The sequence below is a fragment of the Dipodomys ordii genome, unplaced genomic scaffold, assembly GCF_000151885.1.
Source record: "Dipodomys ordii isolate 6190 unplaced genomic scaffold, Dord_2.0 Scaffold26, whole genome shotgun sequence".
Lineage (NCBI taxonomy): Eukaryota > Metazoa > Chordata > Mammalia > Rodentia > Heteromyidae > Dipodomys > Dipodomys ordii.
In genome coordinates this window covers 350,858-371,246 of record NW_012267242.1, presented here as the reverse complement: position 1 = coordinate 371,246, position 20,389 = coordinate 350,858, and the positions used below count along the sequence as shown (strand labels likewise).

The 20,389-nt window shown below is 42.4% G+C and overlaps 2 protein-coding genes across 8 annotated transcripts in view; one reads left to right on the top strand and one right to left on the bottom strand.

Annotated features, from left to right (window-relative positions):
* Window positions 1–2,599: 2,599 nt before the first annotated feature.
* Window positions 2,600–4,628, top strand: LOC105984880 (chromosome unknown open reading frame, human C1orf74). The gene is made up of 2 exons (XM_013015202.1): window positions 2,600–2,688; window positions 3,234–4,628. Exon 2 carries the CDS (start codon window positions 3,295–3,297, stop codon window positions 4,102–4,104), a length of 810 nt encoding a protein of 269 aa, XP_012870656.1. The 5' UTR covers window positions 2,600–2,688; window positions 3,234–3,294; the 3' UTR covers window positions 4,105–4,628.
* A 131-nt stretch (window positions 4,629–4,759) lies between these two features.
* The window catches only part of Traf3ip3 (TRAF3 interacting protein 3), a 28,146-nt gene continuing 12,516 nt past the window's right edge, over window positions 4,760–20,389 (bottom strand). For 3 of the 7 annotated variants that reach the window (XM_013015197.1, XM_013015196.1, XM_013015192.1), the window contains 10 exons: window positions 16,077–16,148; window positions 13,390–13,428; window positions 12,206–12,346; window positions 11,866–12,003; window positions 10,524–10,659; window positions 9,887–9,949; window positions 8,002–8,058; window positions 6,796–6,974; window positions 5,928–6,041; window positions 4,760–5,018 (listed from right to left, as the gene is read on the bottom strand). In XM_013015197.1, the coding sequence (XP_012870651.1) occupies window positions 4,926–5,018; window positions 5,928–6,041; window positions 6,796–6,974; window positions 8,002–8,058; window positions 9,887–9,949; window positions 10,524–10,659; window positions 11,866–12,003; window positions 12,206–12,346; window positions 13,390–13,428; window positions 16,077–16,148 (1,032 nt within the window). In that variant the 3' untranslated portion in view covers window positions 4,760–4,925. Of the gene's footprint in view, window positions 5,019–5,927; window positions 6,042–6,795; window positions 6,975–7,708; window positions 8,059–9,886; window positions 9,950–10,523; window positions 10,660–11,865; window positions 12,004–12,205; window positions 12,347–13,389; window positions 13,429–16,076; window positions 16,149–20,389 lie in introns of those variants that run through there. The other 4 variants (XM_013015195.1, XM_013015194.1, XM_013015198.1 and 1 more) reach the window with 4 other exon arrangements.

The following is a 20,389-nucleotide window of genomic DNA, read 5'->3' as shown; positions in this document are numbered from 1 at the left end:
TCCCAGCCCCTAGAACCTGTTCTTCAACTTTGGGTTCAAAAGTCAAGTGTTTGGCCTTAAGAAAAATTGGGATTTTAGAGACCAAGAATTATCATACAAGGCAGAGAAATTTCAGTTTTCATTTGTTTTGTTTTTTTTTTTTTTGAGTGAAGAGAGGAATTGGCTCTTGATATTTGGTTTTTCCAGCTGTGCATGCAGTGAAAGTGAGAGAGGACAACTGTTGTTTATAGCTGATTCCATTCCTTCTGTGAAATAACAGGGCTGTCCATCTAAGTGGGCAAGGGCAGTTAGATATTACAAGCAATGGTAAAGTACGTTGAAAAGTGTTCTAAAGTGCTAAGAAGGATCAGGCTTTTAGTATTGGAATTTAAAATTTACAAATGTGCCAGATGAATTTTTTTTTTGAGTCCGGTCGTGGAGCCTGAACTCTGGGCCTAGGTGCTGTCCCTCAGCTCTTCAACTCAAGGCTAGACGCCACTTCTGGCTTTTTTCTTTTTGCTTATGTGGTGCTGAGGAATTGAACCCAGGGCCTCATGCATGCAAGGCAAGCACTCTACCACTGAGCCACTTTTTTTTTTTTTTTGTGCCAGTCCTGGGGCTTAAACTCAGGGCCTGGGCATTGTCCTTGAACTTTTTTTTTTTTTTTACTAGCTCCCTTATCAGTTGAGCTACAACTCTACCTGTAGCTTTTTGGTGGTTAACTAGAGGTAAGTCTCATGGACTTTCCTGCTTGGGCTAGCTTGGAACTGGGATCCTCAGATCTCAGCCTCCTGAGTAGCTAGGACTGTAAGTGTACTGGACCCTGCCTAGTTTTATGTGCTTTTAACTAGGTAGCCCACTACTCTTATTTTAAATCTTTTTCAGAATGCTATCAAAGTACATTCGAGAATTTCCTGATGACCTCTAGCACTTTCTCTGGTTTTGATAATCACAAATCCTCCATTCTTGGGCACTAAGTCTTCTGTCTCCTTTGGGTGGCTATACCACCCACTCACTAGGTGTCTTCTACTCCCTTAAGACTGGAGAGTTCGATTATCACTAGCACTGGCTTTTCTTCACTGCACAACCCATCATGCTAGATTAATTCAAAGTTAAAAAGAAACCAGTATAGGTAAGGTGGGAGACAATGTTGTATCTGGGTGGGGTCCCTTCTTCATATAATTAATTCCCTGATATATGTTCCCATAGCACCCCAAACTTTCTCTGTCAGAACTATCATGTTTTTTTGTAACTATATTAGCATCTGTATCTTGCTGGATTACAAACTTGCTGAAGGTAACAGTTGTTTTAGAATTTGCTGCCTTGTCCTTAAAATAGTGTTTTATAACCACATACTTCCGAATATTTGTTGCTGTAATAAATGAACAAAGTAAGTCGTCCCTACTGAGGATTTGTTAATTTCCAAGGGGAAGCAAAACAACCAAGGGAAGGAAACATTCTAAAATTAAGTACCCACTTTTCTCTTTAGTAGGCCATTTCCCCACCAACTCGATTTTCTCAAACTCTTTCTCTTCATAGTATGGGTTCAAAGTTCTGGTAGATAAAAATATGTTAAACTCTAAGTCAAATAAAACGTTTCCTTTGTAATGATCTAGTCTAAAACCCTGACAATCATTTATCATTGGAAATCTGCAAATGACTCCCTAACCTTGAAGGTAGGATTACTGACGGTTTTGTACAATAATATACTTCCAGAGCCTAGAAGTATACCCAGCCTATGTTAACACCTTCCCAACTTGCCTGGACATTGTCCCGCCTGGAACTCAACCTTAAGGATGTAAGCACATGAAAGTGTTTATTTGTTTAAAGCAAGCTTTACAGCACCACCCACAGGTGAGGATTTCCTGCAACCTGTCAGCTGTCTTGAAGGAAAAGACCATTTCCCCAGATAGAAGCCAAAGCATTCCAGTCCCTCCGGGCCTTGCATTCTTTCTCGGTTCTCCCCGTGGAATGCTTCGTAGCACTCTACCACTTGAGCTTCACTTCCCGTTCTGGCTTTTCGCTGGTTAGTGGGCGATGCGAGTCTTTCGGATTTATCCCGCCAGGCTGGTTTTTGAACCAAGAGCCTCAGATCTCGGCCTCCTGGGTATGTTGGATTACAGGCGTGAGCCACCGGCCCTCCAGCTTAAAAATGTCCTTGTTAAATGTTTCCAGCCTCCCCCGAGTCAAGTGGCCACCGGACTCAGGGCGGCAGGTGGCAACTAGTTTCCGTCTGGGCTCTTCCTCCTTCCTCCGCTTCCGCTCCGTCCCTCCCCTGGGCAGACCGGCGGGACCGAGGTCTGTGCCACAGGAAGAGGCGGGACGCAGAGGGTGCGCACTTCCGGCCCGCCGTGAGGCAGTCTTGCCAGTTCTAGGGCGGAAGTGCGGGCGCGATGACGTCATGGGAGAGGCCCGGCCGGCGGAAGCGAGTTGGGTGTTCATTTGCCTCAGGCTTTCTGAACCAACGAGGAGCTGAGCTGGTGGTTCCGGAACTGAGATGGTTGTCTCGGAACCCAGCTGGCTGCTTGGGACCTCGTACCGGCTGGATTGCCAGTGTGGTGGTGGGGCGCGGGGCACTGGTTGCCTTTCCGGGCCGCAGGCGGGACACCGGAAGGAGTTACTGAGCCCGTGACCCTGCAGCGGAAGTACAGGCCGAACGTTTGTGAGGGAGACCTTGGCCTCCTTTACAAGTCTGTAATCAGACGTGCGGTATGTGTGTTGGGAGGGAGCTCTTCTTCCCAGCGGCCTGCAAGGTCTTTCCCCGCACGGGAAAGCGGGGTTGGCAGAGCTTAAGATAAAATCCTCCTGCGGTTGTGGCCGTTGTCACTCATTCTGTCTCAGGAAGAGATGACTATTGGTTCCATGCCAGTGAGGGTTTAATGAGGCTCCCGCTAGAGCGATTGGCGGGAGCAGAATGGGAAGCTGGCAGGGGAAAGAATACAGTTGGAACCTAGAGTCGAGCCCTAGAACTCCAGAGGCTGGGCTGCCTCCGTCTAAACTTCTGAAAGTTTAGTCAGAGAACATCTTTTGCTACAGACAAAATAGAAGCCAGAGAACAGAAATCTGGTTATTGGGCTAGAAAGGTGAATTTGGGATTAAGACTAAATCAGCCAGAGAAACCAGGTAGCATTTGTAACCCCACCTTCATTAATCTAGATGAACCTTCTAAATCAGAGGGAAGAAGAAAATAATTGCAAAAAAAAAAAAAAGCTGATGGTATGTTAGTAATTTTCCCTGTTACACTTTGTTTCTAGGCTCTTCCTCAAGGGTCTGGACCCGGGGGAAAAAACTCTGTAGCTAAGGAGGCTATCCTGGATGTTGCTTCCAAACACTATGTCACCACTGAGCCCTCAGCTGCTGGTGGCAGCTGCTCAGCAGACCTTAGGCATGGGAAAGAGAAAGGGTCTACCTCGAGCTACCTGCCTCCACCTTGCTGGAGAGGTACTGGCTGTGGTCCAGGGGTCGAAGCCAGCTATACTGTATGATGGCCACTCTGCAGGAGTATTGGTGCTTCAGAGCTATTTGGAGAAGTTGCAGGAAATGGGTTTCCTGGCCTCTGGACTTCACTTTCTTGACATTGGAGAGAACAGCCTAATTGTTGATCCTAAGCAAGCATATCAGCATTTGGAACAGGTGCTCCGTGGAACCATAGCCTTTGTGGATGTTTCCAGTTCTCAGCCTCACCCTTCTATCTGTTCCTTGGACCAGCTTCAGAATGTGAAGGCTCTTGTGACTGAGCTCATCTCACATCTGCAGAGGCTGCAGAGAACCCCATCCTTGGGAGCCTCCCACAGCAGGCTCCATTCCTCACAGTGGAATCTCTGTACTGTATTTGGCATCCTCTTGGGCTACCCTGTCTCTTACACTTTTCATATGAACCATGCTGATGACAACTGTTTAGCCCTGACCCCATTACGTGTATTCACTGCTCGGATGTCATGGCTTCAAGGTCAACCCTCAATCCTGCTCTATTCCTTTAGTGTCCCAGAGTGCTTGTTCCCAGCCTTGAGGGATATACTAAATGCCTGGGAGAAGGATCTCAGAACCCGATTTAGGACTCAGAATGACTTTGCCGATCTTAGAATCTCTTCTGAGATAATCACACTGCCAGCTGTGGCCCTGTGACTTTAATTCTCCTCCTATGTAGAAGGTATTTAGTAAACAATCACTTCTGACTTGTCAGTATCAGACAGGAATCCTAAAAAGTGCTAGTTTTAAGTGTTTTGAGAACAGAAGAATGCTAGGATGAATTGGTCACGTACAGGAATGGGTGGTGGTGGTGATGGTAGTATTGGTAGTACATGTTTGTGATTACTAGGGTGTCTTAGCAGTGTCTATTTACTTTTCATTGGATAAGAGGTAGAAAGAAAGAACTCATGGGGAAGGAAGGGTTGTGGATGACCTACTCTTGTATAGTAGTCTGTCATATGTGGATAGTGTCTTAGAATAGAGAAGGATTATGGGTGTTTCTGTCTATGTATTTCCAACTGAATCGAATTAAGGAGAGTAGACCTGGATACCTGTCATCTTTGTAATACATTGTTCAGGAATAAACCAAAAGTTCCAAGACAATTTGGTAAGGTGACATTTATTTATGTAGATTAAAAAAATAGCTGAGTGTCTCCTGTAAGGCTAGCTACTCAGGATGCTAAGAACTGAGGATTGTAGTTAAGAGTCAGCCTGGGCAGGCAAATCTGTAAGATTCTTATCTCCAATTAACCACCAAAAAGCCAGAAGTGGAGCTGTGGCTCAAGAGGTAGAGCACTAGCTCTGAGCAAAAAAGCTCATAGACAGTGCCTAAGTCCTGAGTTCAAGTCTCAGGACTGGCACAAATTTTTTAAAAAGTCAGAAATACCACTTCATTTGGAGAGAAAACCCAAGCTGTGAAGTTATCCTTCTGAGTTTCTTCCTTCAGATTTTTACCTCAAGCAGTAGTTGCAAGCTATTCAGATAATCAGATTGTTTTTGTTGGCCAGGAATACTGCTAGCACTGTAGCAATCACCATTATCAACACTGGGAGCCATCGGTCACATTGCCTCTGGAGGGAGAAGACAGGAGAAGGCAGCTATGAGTTAGTTGGAGAAAATAGTGCAAAAGTAACCCTGTTGTAGCCCAGTTTAAAACAACAACAACAACAAACCCTTGGATTGGTGGAGGAAAAAAGCTTTTTACTTCAGTGCTTGTGCCACTTCCTCTTTGATTAAAAAAAATCACTTCATTAGTGATCCATGTCACATGGATTTATATATAGGGGCTAGACACTTGAATACTAATATGAATAATCAAGAGTGAAGATAACTCAGCAAAATTGTATTCTCTGCTCATGTGCCTCAGTATTTTTGCTCTTCACCCTCTGTCCTTGCCTTCATTGAAGCCTAAAAGAATACCTTTTTTTTTTTTACTTGAGTTACTATACATTCAATATCCCTTAATGGAATTGCTGGAGCAAAGAATACTTCAGATTTAGGATTTTTTCCCCCACATTTTGTAACCTTTAGGCTTTACCAGTTGGGCATACCTAATAAAAACTCCCAAATCCCAAATGCTACAACGTCCAAAATTTTGTTCCTTTGTTCATGAACTCATTTCTTCATTTATTTTCAGAATCAGGGTTTGGACCTAGGGCCGCAGGGATTGGCAAGGAAACGCCAACACAGTGTTTTACCACTTGAACCATGCGTGTCCCTCTCCCAGTCTGAAACTTTCTAAGCATCATGTCAGTGCATAAAAAGTTTTGGATTCATCACATTTTAGGGATGTTGGACTTGTAATAAGTTTATCCTTTCATGAAAATTGGGCTTGGGCGCATGAGCCAGTGTTTCTTTCCTGCTTGCTATCCAGGGCCAGGATTACCAGATGTTCTTGTGGGCTGATAACTTTTAAGATTTGGCTAAAAGAGGGTCCTGTTCCACCATTGTCTAGGGCCGTGCAGGATGGACCTTCTTACTCTGGGAGGCGGCTGCTGGCTGTGGTTCAGCTCCTCTCGACAGTGCTGCAGCTTACGCAGGCAGGAGATGTACTCATCACTGAGGTTGTCTAACTCTGAATGCAGTTCTCTGCACTAGGGAGAATATCAACAAGGTCATTACCATCAGTTCAGTCTCCGACAGACCCAGGAAGGAGAGACTGCCCTGAGTAAGGTACTCCTTTCACTTCTGAATGAACCAATACTTCTCAGCTTATCAGAGATTTCAGGCTGTCTTTCTGCTATCTCACTTATTTTTGGTATGGAATGTGTTCAGTTGAATGACTGATTATATTACATATATTACATTTTATACCTGTATATAGGTTCTTTCTGTGCAAGTGTTTTGTGGGTTTACCCTCCACCCCCCTCCCCTCAAAAAATGAAGTTTCTTATAGCATGGAAGACCTAGAAGTGATTTTAGTACAAATTTCTTTCCTTAGACCTAGTTGCTTATTAGTACTTCCAGGAATATGTATACAGTGTTTGTGAGTATGTACATAGGAAAGTTTTTGCTATTTAAAAGACTATTTTGCTATTTAAAAGACTATATAAAGCTTAGGACATTATATAAAGCTTACCCAAATTGGGACAGAGTTTGAGAAGTTAATGTGTTTATCAGAGATGTGCTTGAGTTTAAGTTGACTTTCTAAGGAAACTACAAGACCTTGAATAGGGGTTGATGTAAATATGGAAGTGAGAAAAATTGACAAGTTAATCAAAAGCCAAAAACATTTTTTAGGGAAAATAAATGTCATTGAATCACAATTTAAACTTTGAAGTCCCTGCCCTCTGGCTGGCTCCCATCAGTTTTCCCAGAGCTACTCACAGTCCTAGGACATGGTCTTACCTCCTTTTCCTGGGCCTGGAGCTGCAAATTCTTCTTTTGCAGCTGGTCTCTAAGATCACAGTCTTTCTCCTTCCCTGTGCCCTCAGGCTTCACTTCGTTGTGTGAGGGCTTTGAATTCCACTCTGGTAAGGCCTGATCTAAAAAAGCAGCCAGATTCTCAGTGATAGTAAGGCCCACACCTGTATGGAAGGGCCTCATTACCGAGTGCAGATTTCCAGAAGTCAGGATAGGGAGGAATTTGGGAGGGCCTGTCCTTGGCTAAACTGAGCAGAAAAAAATTCCCTGACTTGAAAAACCCCTATGGGACCTTCCCTGCTCACTTAAACAGATAACAGGAATTAAATCTTCTCAAGGGCAAGGTTGACATCTTATCTTTCTTCTTATATTCGGTGTTGCTGATGTTGGTGAATACTTACTGATTTTCTTTGGTTGTATGCCATACAGTCTCTAGTTTGTCAAGTAAATTTGCTACGTGTGTCTATACTACTCAGTTTTCCTTGTACCCTTATTTCAAATTTCTGAATGAAGATGGCATTCAAATCTTAGAATTGATTTGACATGGTTAAAGATAGTTTTAGTCTCTGCGAAAAGAACACTAGACAAGGTGTCAGAAGTTATGGATTATTGTTTGCTTTATCCTTATTGTTTTAACCCCACACATATGACCAGAAAATTTCATTTTATTATCCATCCTATGTGGGCATAGTAACTTATCCCCAGTGATGGTGAGGAGAAAACGTGTTATGGTAAGTGAGGAGCCCCTTCCAAATGGGTGTGGAATTCTTTTCACAAAGTGTGGGCAACAGACTTAACAGAGAGTTAAACTAAGATGACACTTGAATACCTCATAGTTTAGGGCTGGGAAATCGATTGTGATTTTTACAGTTGAGTGTGTAAAAATTGACATGAAACCCTGAGTTCAAAATTAATTTATTGAATTGCTTAACATAAACATAGTTTTTTTTTTTCAGAGAAAGTAGAAGGTACTTTTTCACAGTTTATGTATCTCAGAACGGAAGGGTAACTAGTTAAAGTGTTCTCAGGGCCAATGATCAGATCCTTCCTTAAGAGTCCTCTACATCCCTGTCATAACAAGACTCCAGACCTGGATGGGACTCCTAGATCCTAGGTAGTCAATCCCCCTGCCTCTGGGCAGGCCAAGGAAAGAGCTATTATCTTAGAATTCATGATAGTAAATTTGCTGACCTTTCTTTACTAGTTTCTCCTGTTCTTGAGGATGTAAGGATTGATTCTGAAGCAGACCTGTTGGAAAACATAGGAATTTGTCTGTGTGAACAGATTTATTTCCAAGAGTCTCATGTCAGATCTTTGCATAGAACTGTTATTTTTAAAGATGTTCCCACCTATTAACAATTGAGTTTTGTCTCTTAAATTTACTATGTTGATGGGCTGGGAAGGTGGCTCAGTGGTAGAGCACTTGCCTTGCATGCATGAGGCCCTGGGTTCGATTCCTCAGCACCACATAAGAAAAAAAAAAGGCCAGAAGTGGCACTGTGGCTCAAGTGGTAGAGCGCTAGCCTTGAGCTGAAGAGCTGAGGGACAGCGCCCAGGCCCAGAGTGCGGGCCCCAAGACTGAACCCAAAAACAAAACAAACAAACAAATTTACTATATTGAAGTCTTAACCCCTAACACCTCAGAATGTGATCTTCCTAGGAAATAAGAGTATGCCTTCATTAAATCAAGTCATGAGAGTGGGCTCAAATCCAGATAATGGGGGTCCTTATAGGAAGGGGAAATTTGAATACATATACTCTGGGAAAGATGATGTAAAGAGACATAGGGAGAAGATCGTCATCTGTCAGAGGCCTGGAATACATCCTTCCCTCAAAGCTTTCAGAGGACCAACCTTCCTGACACCTTGATTTGGACTTGAGATTCTCCTGCCTCAGCCTCCTGGTATCTGGGAGTAAAGGTATATACTATATCTGGCTATGAAAGGACCAGTACATCTTCAGTATAGATGGCTTAAAAATTACTTTTGTTCTGTGCTGGGCCTGAAGCTTGATCTCAGAGCCTGAGTACTGTCTCTGAGCTTTTTTTGCTCTAGACTAGTGCTCTACCACTTGAACCAGAGACATGCTTCTAGCTTTTTGGTAGTTAATTGGAGATAAGGATTGCATAGACTTTTCTGCTTGGGCTAACTTTTAAACCATGATCCTCAGATCTCAGCCTTTTGAGTAGCTAGGATTATCGATAGGAGTTGCCAACACCCAGCCCTAATGGCTCAAGTAGTATAGCACTAGCCTTGAACACAAAGAGGCTTAGTACCTAGGGCCCTGAGTTCAAGCCCCACAACCACTACCATCACCACCAACAACCATATATATATATATATATATATATATCATAATATATACAGAAAATGATTGAGTTTTAGAGAATGATAGAGAAATGGAATAATGGGATTTTTTTCTTCTTTTTGCTATCTTTTTGCTATGTATATACATAATATATACATATTATGTATATATATATATATCCCACACATATATGTATATAGATAGATAGATAGATAGATAGATAGATAGATAGATAGATAGAGTTGTTTGTTGTTGGTTGTGGGGCTTGAACTCAGGGCCTGGGTACTGTCCCTGAGCCTCTTTGTGCTCAAGACTGGTGCTCTACCACTTGAGTCACAGTATCACTTCTTGTTTTTGAGTGGTTAATTGGAAAGAAGAGTCTCATGGGGACTTTTCTGCCCAGCCTGGCTTTGGTCTTCAATCCTTAGACCTCAGCCTCCTGAGTAGTTATGATTACAGGTGAGAGCCACCGGTGCCCATCTTGCTAATATTTTTTTAAATGTGCAGTTCAGATAGAAATGCAAGTGGATGTTATTAGCATTAAGGTTAAAAATAGAAAGGAAACAAAACAGGCTAAGATATAACTTGTGAAAAGCTGTGAAAATGACCCCACTTTAAAGAAATGAGTCTAAAAATGCACAGAAGCCAGGGTATAATATGCCAGAGATTAGGTCTCTATTCCCTCTTCTGAATGCCCTTTGAGGGCCTGGAACCCCATAAACATCAAAAGCCACTTGTGCCAGTTTGAGGTTCTGGAAATGAAACTTACACTGCAATTGTTGTACTTTGGTCATCAGGGCATGTTTTTCTTCCTCTGATCTCTTCAGTTGATCTGAAAAAGAAACCATGCAAACCAAACTAGAAGCCATCTTAATGAACTCCACATCTGAGGGTGGAAATCAGTCATAGGTACTGTCTGGTCTGGGGTCTTCGATATAGTCAAGTGAAATTTGCTTGTCCCATTTCTGAAGAGGGAGATGGTAACCTAGTACCTTATCATCAACTAGGGGTCTGCACCACCACAGGGTTTGAACTAAGGGTTGTATTTATTCTCTGGTCCTTTTTCTCAGCCGACACAGGCATTCATTCTGCCAAGTGTCTCCACTGACCTTTCCTTTTCAAATTAGGAATGTGGCCTTGACACATGACTAATATGGGAGCAGCTGTGGTTTAGCCAGAGGGATGGGCTAGAGAAGAGAGCTCATACAAGATCCTCTGGTGCAGCAAAATTAATTTTTGTCTTGGCTGATTAAAATAGCTTTGCCTTTCCCTCAAGGAAAAATGAAATCATAAGGCCAGGCAAACAAATGAAAGCTGAAGCTTTTATTTTTCTTTCTACTTAGCCTTTCTCTGAGCTCACTTGCTATGGTTCCTTCTGCTCCTGAGGCCTTTGAAGAGGAGGGTACCTTGCAGGTCCTGGGTATTGTAGTTGCACAAGTCTCTGTCCCCTTGTAGGCATTCGATCTTGGCCTGTAGTTCCTGGTGCTCAATCTCCAGAAGTCGCAGGGTCTGGTTCAGCTGTGCATCTCTGCTGTCAGCTCCCTGGAAGGAGGAGGGGCAGCACAGCAGCAGGTTAGTGCAACATAGAGGTAGGCAGCAGGTCCATGGAACAGGAAAGTTACAGAAAATGGTTGTATTTTAGAGAAAGAAGGTTAGGGAAATGAAAGCATGAGATTTTTTTCCCCTTCTTTTTGCTATCCTCCAACATTTATAACACTACACTCAGTTTTTAATATTCATTCACAAGGGACATGTCTGGACACCTTGATAAATTTCCAGATTAAGACATCAAGTTTACCTTGCTCATGTAATTGCAACCCCTCTGTATGGTATTTTCACAAAAAAAAGACATCCCAAGTATAACTTCTAGATGTTTTCACTTTCTCTTTACTTTTTTTGTATCATTGTCAGTTGGGGATGGGGGAATAGGGCCATGTCCCCAAACACCTGCCTAAGAATTGCCTTACAGGATGGTGGGAAGAAGAGGACAATGGTTGAGATGTTCATGCCATGCTTAGTGGCCAGTGAGGTTCTCCTTTGAGAACTCTTCACACACCTCTCTTTATGCTATTCCTGATTCAGGAAAATTGTAAAGATCAACTTTGAGGGTAGACTCTCAAAAGTTCCAAATCATGTAAGTGAAATCTCCACAAAGCAATACCTAATATATACTGAATGCTTATATGTGCCAGGCATTATGTCAAGTCCTTTGCATGAATTACTCTATTTCATCCATGCATCAATCTCATGGTATAAGTACAATTGCCTTTATTTTAAAGATGAGAAAACCAAGGATTAGGAAGTTACCAAGCTAACAGATTGGAAATCTTGGAACCTAGTATTACTCATAGCAAGAGTCCACTGTGATCTCTTAAAAATACTTTGGCAAGCTGTGTTAGTACTCCACTAGCAAATTAGTGACATTTCCTGTGTACAACTAGTTCTGTGCAATTCTGAAATATTAAATAATATTAAATACATTAACTACTGAGGGTGTTCATATAGTAAATTAGGGTATGACATTAGTAAGTTGATGAGAAATACAGAGGATTGGGCTGCGTTTTGGATTGAGATAGTGTCATTTCAGTGAATATCATTTGCGTGAGTAGGTCAGGCATCTTTACTAAACTCAAATTTATGTTTCAGAGTTAAAACAGTGAGCCTGATACAAAGTGGGTAGTTGAGTGAGGAACTGAAATCTCAGAGCTTTCTGCAGTTTTTCTCTCCCTAGCCCGCCTCCCCTGGTACCTGCAGTTTGGACTGAAGGATGTGGAATTGATTCTCCAGCTCGCTGTGCTGGATCCCTAGGGTCTTCCAGGCCTCCTTCAGGGCTTCATACTGGCCTCTCCACTCTTCACAGTTCTGCTCTGCCAGGGCGAGGGACCTCTGAGGAAGATCAGAGAGGAGGTTCCAGTGGAAGCCTCCCCCCACTGAGGAAGGGCTGCAAAAGCAGTGTACCCCATCATCTATATTAAAATGACAAATCCTAGAGGTGTTAGATGAGAAGTTGCAGGGAGCTGTGCAGCTGGTTCCTTGCTTCCCAGAGCTACCCCTGAGCTCCTCAGCCCAAGGACTGCTTCATCCCCACCTGTGTGCTCTCCAGTTGCTGCTCCACACTCATTTTCTCCTCTAGCACTTTCTGCAGTGACTCCTTGGCCTTCTGCTCATAGCTGTTTTTCTGGTCTTCCATCTCCAGTAGTACTTTTTTCATTCCCCAAGGGGAATATTTCTAAAAATGTGATGCAATTCAACAAATATGCATTGAACATCCGTGTACCAAAAGAGCTGAGATATAGATGTGAAAAGAATGTGGTCCTTGCCCTCTTTGCAGATACCATTATCTGATAGGTGTCTCCTTTCCCGGAGAATCCCCTAGGCCATGAGAGGTGAGTGTCATAGGTTTTGACACTGCACCCTGGGTCTTGCACCCTAGGCTTTCCAAAGGTTTTTGAAATCCATTGTGTTTGCATAACTCATCTTTCTAAATCCACTCCTGTGATTTCTTTTTAATGTCAAGTATCATAACCTACCCAGTCTTTTAAGCCCTAAGCCAAGGGAGTCATCATTAATAGTTATCTTCCTAACTCAGAAATCAATTGGTTTTGAGCTTTGTCAAGTCAAGTTCTTAAACAGTTGATACCTGTCATCTTTCTACCCCTTTGGATAATTCCTTAATTCAGATTCCAGGAACACTAATATATAGGTTAATAGTATAGCCTCCTTATCTGTAATTGTGTGAATCTGATCAGGCTACTTCCTATTTGCTCAGGATCAGGTACAAATTTCTTGATTTGGCAGCTTACAACCCAGGCTATTCTTTTGTCCTACTTTTACTCAAGCTGAACTGCTTGTTGGTAGATATTTCCTCACGTACCATGCTTTTAGGCCTCTGCCATTGCTCATGTAGATTTTCGGCCTAGAGCTATTCATTCACTTTGCTCATGCTCAAGGTTCAAGTGGCATCAGTTCTGAAAAATCTTGACTACCTCCATCCCTCTAACTCCTTATGGATGAGGTGGTTCTTCTAAGTGATCACATAGTACACCTGCAGGCCTCTGTTCCGCTCTACTGAGAACAACAGCATTTCTCCTACTGATCTGGAAGCTTTAGAGCAGGGAACATGCTGTTTCTTCTGCTTACAAAAATAATCTTTATAGCCTCAGGGAACTGAGAACATTTTAGTAAACTCAATGTTTTAAAACAAATGCATTTTAATATTCCTTCTAGCTTCAGTAACAGGGAAAAGACACAAAAACAGATTTGAAAATTCACCAGGAGTCTTCCTCTCCTTATTCCCTTCATCTTTGTGCCCTGTAATTTTGGAGAAGGCAAGCAGCTATTACCATCAATTCTAGATAGCCACAGAGTAAACAGTAATCCAGATAATGAAAATTTAGGAATCAATAGGAACAATTTCTATTTAGCTTTGAGGTCAGCTGAGATTTTGTATTTATATGTGATTGGGTATTATGTATTTGGATTTTTTTTTTGTGTGCCAGTCCTGGGGCTTGAAACTCTGGGCCTGGGTGCTGTTCCTGAGCTCCTTTTGCTCAAGGCTAGCACTCTACCACTTGAGCCACAGCTCCACTTCTAGCTTTTTTGGTAGTTTTAGTAGAGTTAATATTCTCACGGACTTTTCTGCCTGGGCTGACTTTGAACCGTGATCTTCAGATCTGAGCCTCCTGAATAGAGAGGGTTATAGGCATGAGCTATAGGCCCCAGGCTTATTTGGAGTTTTTGCTAAAAAACAAAACAACAGATCTAGGAGTGACGGTTGAGGTCATACATGGAAGATGGACTTAGCCATGCTGGTTACTGGCCAGCTTCATACCCAGGTGAAAAGAGACTGGCACTCTAGATTATATTTTAGTCTCTTAAGACCTTGGTTGGCATTTGCCACCGTTAGAGCTAAGAAAGTACTAAGTGCAGGTAAGCTTAACACTTTAGACCTGCCACTTCAACTTTTCTAAATACTTAACTTGCTATGTTACCAAGACTGACTACCCAAACTGGGTAATGCATGTTTTGACCATTTATACTAAAATGTGACTTTATGAAGAAGAGTTTTTAGAAGGATAACAGGTGGGAAGAAAATCCTATGAAAATAGTTGGGTCTTTCTAGTTTTATTTCCTATAGCTGGCTTAATTTCAGATTCATGCTGAGTTCAAAATTTTCTTAGCTAGATTTTACTACTACTACTATTACTAAGTCCCTAATTATTTTTCTACTAAGCTCAAAAGAAAAACTCCTATTTAATTTTCTTTTGTTCTAAATAATCTTCTGAACTATTGCAACACTATACTTCATATTCTGTAGCATAAATTCTGCCATAGAGTTTATATAACTTTCAGATTTTAATGTGCAGCCAAATCACCTGTTGAAATTCAGATTCTAATTCAGTAAGTCTAAGTGGAGCCTCTAAGTGTCTATTTCTAACAGAGTGTCCAGGTAACATTTACTTTTTTTTAAACTAAGGTTTTTAAGTGATCTCCTCCTTTCCATAATTCTAATTATTACTATTATTTTTCAGGGCCTCACACTTACCAGGCTAGCACTCTACCGGTAAGGTTCCTTTTAGCTTTTTAATGATTTCTAGAAAGGTCACTCATTGCTGATGGTCTGAAGACCACATGAGGAACACCAAGGTTCTGGCTTATTATACTGCTGAGATTTCTAACGTGCTCCATATTGATACTATAATAGCTTGAACTGCATAAAGGGTGACAGTACTGAAAATAATAGGGAGATAAACAAACATTTTAAATATCCCATTTCTAATCTGAACACATATATCTTGATTTTTAATACCACAGGGCTAATTTATAGAAAGTAGATTATATAAAAATATGTTCCTCTCATTGGATTCTTTGCTTTTTTTTTTTTTTTAAAAAACATTGCATTCTTATCTCAGGCTTTTCAAAGATATCTAGCCTCTACTTCTGTTTTTCCTGTTATGGTGTTTATAAATATACAATTTAGCTGGTGCTGGTGGCTCACACCTGTAATCCTAGCTACTTAGGAGGCTGAGATCTGAGGATCCTGTTCAAAGCCAGCTGGGGCAGGAAAGGCTGTGAAACTCTTATCTCCAATAAATGACTCAGAAAACTGGAAGTGGCACTGTGGCTCAAGTGGTAGAGTGCTAGCCTTGAGCTGAAAAGCTGAGGGACAGCGCCCAGGCCCAGAGTTCAAGCCCCATGACCGACCATAAATAAATAAATAAATAAATAATATATATATATATTATACAATTTAGTAAAAAATGTATTAAACATTAAAAAAGCCTAGTTGGCATGTTTAAGTTCATAAGAAACTAACAAAGTAGGTCACATTATATTCTCTTGCCAAACAATCTTAATGATGAGACCAACACTACCTTATCTCTTTCATTCCAAAAAGTCCCCCAAATTTCTTATTTGCATCTCCTCACCTGTCAGGCATCTACCACTTCTCAAGTGTGGAATTGGATTTCTTTTTTTTTTTTTTTTTGGTAAGCTAAGATTAGGTCAAATGAAGAGATGACTGAAGCTATGTAAGGTCCCAGAAAAAAAAAAAACAAGAATAATACGGTAACTTTTCTTCTAGAAGTTGCTGTTACCCAAGGAATGAAAATCATTTCTTCAAGACTTTCTTATAACATCCAACTCATTGGTTCAAATACTGGAACCTATGGAGTTAGTTGGATGCTACACATATTCATAGTTGTAGGAATTTTCTAGGTTATCCAGTAGCCCACAACATTTTTAGTACTGGGATTCTTTTCCAGGGTGCAAAGGAAAGGATACTAGGAGCAAGAGGGGAGGATGGAGATAATAATACAATAGAGACCAAAGGAAGAAATTTCCAAACAGAATAGGTGTAATTCCCACTGGTAGCATTTTTTCTAGAAAGTAAGATTAAGGCTCAAGTATACTCTTTACTTTTAGATTCATGAGCTGGAAATGTCCTCTAGAATGCTTACCTGGGTACAAGTGTAGAGCTGGTTTTCTAAGGACCTTAGTTTGCCTTTCAATTTGTCTTCATTAAGCTGGCCCTAGAGCAAATAGGATGAGATAATAAGCCTGTGACGTAATATAATCTTCAAAGAGATGCACTCTGTATTTCCAGCTCATGCCTTCCTCATGGCTCAGAAACTGCTCATGTTACTAATTTATTTCAGGAGGTGGAGGGAGCAGAAGTGACAAAGGATGTTTGAGTGGGACTCTGGATTATAACAAGGATGATTCAGACTGGCCTCCCAAGTCCTCTTTTTGCCTTGAGGCTCTCTAGCAAATGGCTCAGGCATCACAAAAGAGAGCCACTGGAAGAACACCTCCAGGATGTCCTCCTTTCTTCTTCCTCTGTGGGCACTTCTGCACCCCTCATCTGTATAGAACCCCTCTATTATATAGAACAAATAGGCCAGTGAAGTCAGATGCCAGTGACTCACCCTGTAATCCTAGCTACTCAGGAGGATGAGATCTGAGGATAATGGTTCCAAGATAATAGTCCCAGTAGACAAATCCAAGACTCTTGAGTACAATTTAACCACTAAAAAGCCAGAAGTAGAAGTGTGGCTCAAGTAGAGCTGGTAGAACACCAGTTTTGAGGGGGAAAAAGCCAAGCTAGGGTGTGAGGTCCTGAGGTTAAGCCCAAATACCGGCGCCAAAAACAAAACTAAACTAAAAATAGACCAGTGAGGTCAGTAAAGCGAAAGGGGGAGGGGGAAAACCCCCCTTTTTTGGAAGAATAGGATTCTCTCTTGCTTCTTCCCAGTGGTGAAATCGAGCCCCTCCCCCTTGATCCATTTATACGTGGGAAGTTGCAACCTCAGTACCTCAGAATATGTCCATATTTGGTATTGGGTCTTTAAAAAGTAATTTATTATGAGGCCATTAGGCTAGGCACTAATTCAGTATGGATAGTGTCTTTATAAAGAGAAGAGATCAGGATGTAATAAGAAAGGACCATGTGGAGACAGAGAAAAGATGGGCATTTTTAACCAAGAGGAGAGACCATAGGAAAAACCAATCTTTTTCTTTTCTTTTTTGTGGGGCTTAAATTTAGGACCTGAGCTCAAGTGGTAACTTGAGCTTTTTGATGGTTCATTGGAGATAAGATTCTCTTGGATTTATCTGCCTGGGCTGGCTTTGAACACTGATCTTCAGATCTTAACCTCCTGAGTAACTAGGGTTACAGGTGTGAGCCACCAATGCCCTGGAGTTGAATGGCTTTTTAAACTTTAGTGTGTGTTGCTGAGTATAGGACTTGGAGCCTTGTGCATCTAGGCATCTAACAGCATTTTAAACCTACTAAGATTTCTTGATCTCAAGGCCGAGTAGAGAAAAGCCTACAGGATGAGACCTTCTGTTTTTAAAAATTTCAGCATTTCAGCCAACAACTTACTTCCTGCTTTCCCCCCTACCTATAGACTTCTCCCTCTTTGCCAGGTAGGAATGTTATTCTCAGGTGTATCTTCTGGGTGGGTGGGGGTGGGTAGGGGATAGGGTTTGACCTCAATTGACTGCAATTATAGTAAGTTTCCCAGAGAAATAACCATGGGCCTCTTCAGCAGTAACTGGTTTTCATATTCTTTCTCTGACTTTTTCCTTTGGGATGATTGTGGTTTCTAGAAATTCCATTTATCTTCTGACGTGGGATATTGTGGATCCTCCGGGTCAGAGGCCTGGATGTTTTCAACCCTCATGGCAGTTGAGGTCTGTAACAGTCTAGGGGCAGAGGAAGGGGCCTCTGTTTTTAGGTCTACCTCTTTAGATAAGTGTCCCTGTGCTTTGGGGAGGCAGGAAGTGGTATCGCACAGCACAGCTCCTGTTTTGATCTAGTTTGACTAATTCTTCTAACCATGGGGGTTGTTGTATGTGGGGGTGGCCTCCACCCTTTCAGCTTCCTGTGTTACTCAGCTTGGCCTTGCAAAAGCAAAAAACTTTGCCAAAAACAATTTTTTAAAGTGCCTCCTGCTATTAATGCTTTTCCCAATGTCTCATGGGAGAGAAAGGGAGCTGGAGAGCCAGGGATTTGGCATCTGTAATAACCACAGAGATTGGGGACTGATGAAAATGTGGACAAAGACATCTCCTGTTTGAGCCTTGGGGTAAGTAGTAAATTCACTGCATTCCTCTAGTGGCCTGCTCATCCTCAAGTCCTGAAATCAGCTGGTGCCACACCCCCCTGCCCTGGTCCAGATCTTAAAATTCCACGCATTTTCCTTTGCCTGGACTCTTCTGAAGAATATGATCAAACCCACCATGTTTAAGGATGATCTTATTGGAGCGTGGAAAGAAAACAGGACCCAAAGCAATATTGAAAGATTTCTGCAGCCTCCTATCATTTTTTTTAAATAGCTTCCTCCCTTCCCTGTTTTGTAGTATGGCTTTGGTTCAATATTTTGCCTTGTCTAGCTGTTTTTGTATTTTAGCTCAGCCCTAGATTACTTTTCTGTTCATGTTGCAATACAAGACAATTCACTTTAGTCCCTTTGGTGGAGAAAAAGGGCCACCCAAGTTTTGGGGCTTGAACAAAATCTTGTACACAGCTCTGCCTTCCCAGACTCCCCAGGGCAGGTGTAAAATTTGTAGCCAAGTTGTTGCAAATGGGGCATATATTTTCCTGATCTGAGTCCCAGTTGTCTCTAAATTGGAGCCCAGTGTTACAGTAAGTGGGAGGAGGCATCTCTTACAGGCTGCTTCGAACCTTCTAGGTATCACGCCCCAGCAACCCAGGGCTGAGAGGGACACCGTTAATCCCTCAGTGGGAAAGGGAGTAAAATGGAAGCCATACACACCTGGTGCTGGTCTGAGGGCTTCAGCTCCTGCTTCTGCTTAGTTTCTCCATCCTGCCTCTCTGTTCTCCGAAATACCACCAACTAACTCACCGCACAAACCCCAACCCACAGCTTCTCTCTGCCGTAGCGGAGCTCGTGGAGGGCTTGTGGCCAATCCCCTGCCATTCTGTCATCTCAAGATCTTGATTCACCTCTTTGGATCTTAAAACCCAAGTGTGTCTTGTTCCTGTTTTTTATTGCCCAATGTTGGCTGAACTTTTTATCAACTTGCTGAATACTTTCTACTCTGAAGGCTGTAACCAGTTCGGGGTTCTCAACAGCACCCAGGGCCCAAGGGTATCCAAAAGGTCCAGAGTCCATTTAGAAATGGAGGTGACAGAGGGTTGATCCTTGGGGTTCTAATAGCTCATGTGAAGCATTTCTGCATGTGCAGTTGGAGGTTCAAATCCAAGAGGCCAAGTGGAAAAAGTGTGAACCAGGCTGGATGTCCCAAGTCCTAGTTCTAGCCACACTCATCCAATTATTATTTTTAGAGAGCACAGACAAGGGTTGTCCCTTCATTTGAAGTTGAAGCTTCCCTGGAGTGATAGGGTTGTGTTGTCACTTCTGAAAAGTAGGAGGTCTTAATGGAAGAGCCTGAGACTATTTTGTTTAAAAAACAGGAAGGGGTGGAGAGGAAGAAGAAGGGTGAGGATTGGGAGGGATAGGAAGAAGGGAGGGATTAAAAAACACAACCAGAGGAACGTCTGCTCTTTGGCTGGAGAATGGGTAAAAAACTCTCCTTGGAGTTTATGCCAGAAATGGATCTTACAATGTCTTCCCCATCTCCACCAAGCTTGTGATAATTCAACTTCTGGGTGCAGCTTACCTGGGCTATTATGAATCTCTACTGCTCCCACCCCCATTTAGAGCCACGCACCTCAGTGTTAGAGAACCTGTTAAACATTACTCCTGCTACTTAGGAGGCTGAGAACCGAGGATTGTGGCTCAAAGCAAGGACTTCCCGGGCAGGAACATCACAGAGACTCTTTATCTCCAATTAATCACCAAAAGGCCAGACTTGCTGTGGCTCAAGTGGTAGAGAGCTAGTTTTGTACAAAAAAAGCTCAGGGAAGCTGGTGCCTGTGGTTTGCACCAGTAATCCTAGCTACTCAGGAGACTGAGTTGGTTTTTTTTTTTTTTTTTTTTGCTGGTCATGGAGCCTGAACTCTGGGCCTGGGCGCTGTCCCTCAGCTCTTCAGCTCAAGGCTAGCACTCTCCCACTGGAGCCACAGCGCCACTTCTGGCTTTTTCTGCTTATGTGGTGCTGAGGAATCGAACCCAGGGCCTCATGCATGCAAGGCAAGCACTCTACCGTTGAGCCACCTTCCCAGCCCCAGGAGACTGAGATTTGAGGATCACTGTTAGAAGCCAACCTGGGCAAGAAAGTCCTCTGGAGACTCTTATCTCCAATAAACTACTCAAAAAAGCTGGAGTGGCGCTGTGGTTCAAAG

What these genes read in the sequence shown, in the direction of transcription:
- LOC105984880 (XM_013015202.1), top strand. Translation starts at nt 3,295, where the DNA reads ATGTTGCTTCCAAACACTATGTCACCACTGAGCCCTCAGCTGCTGGTG.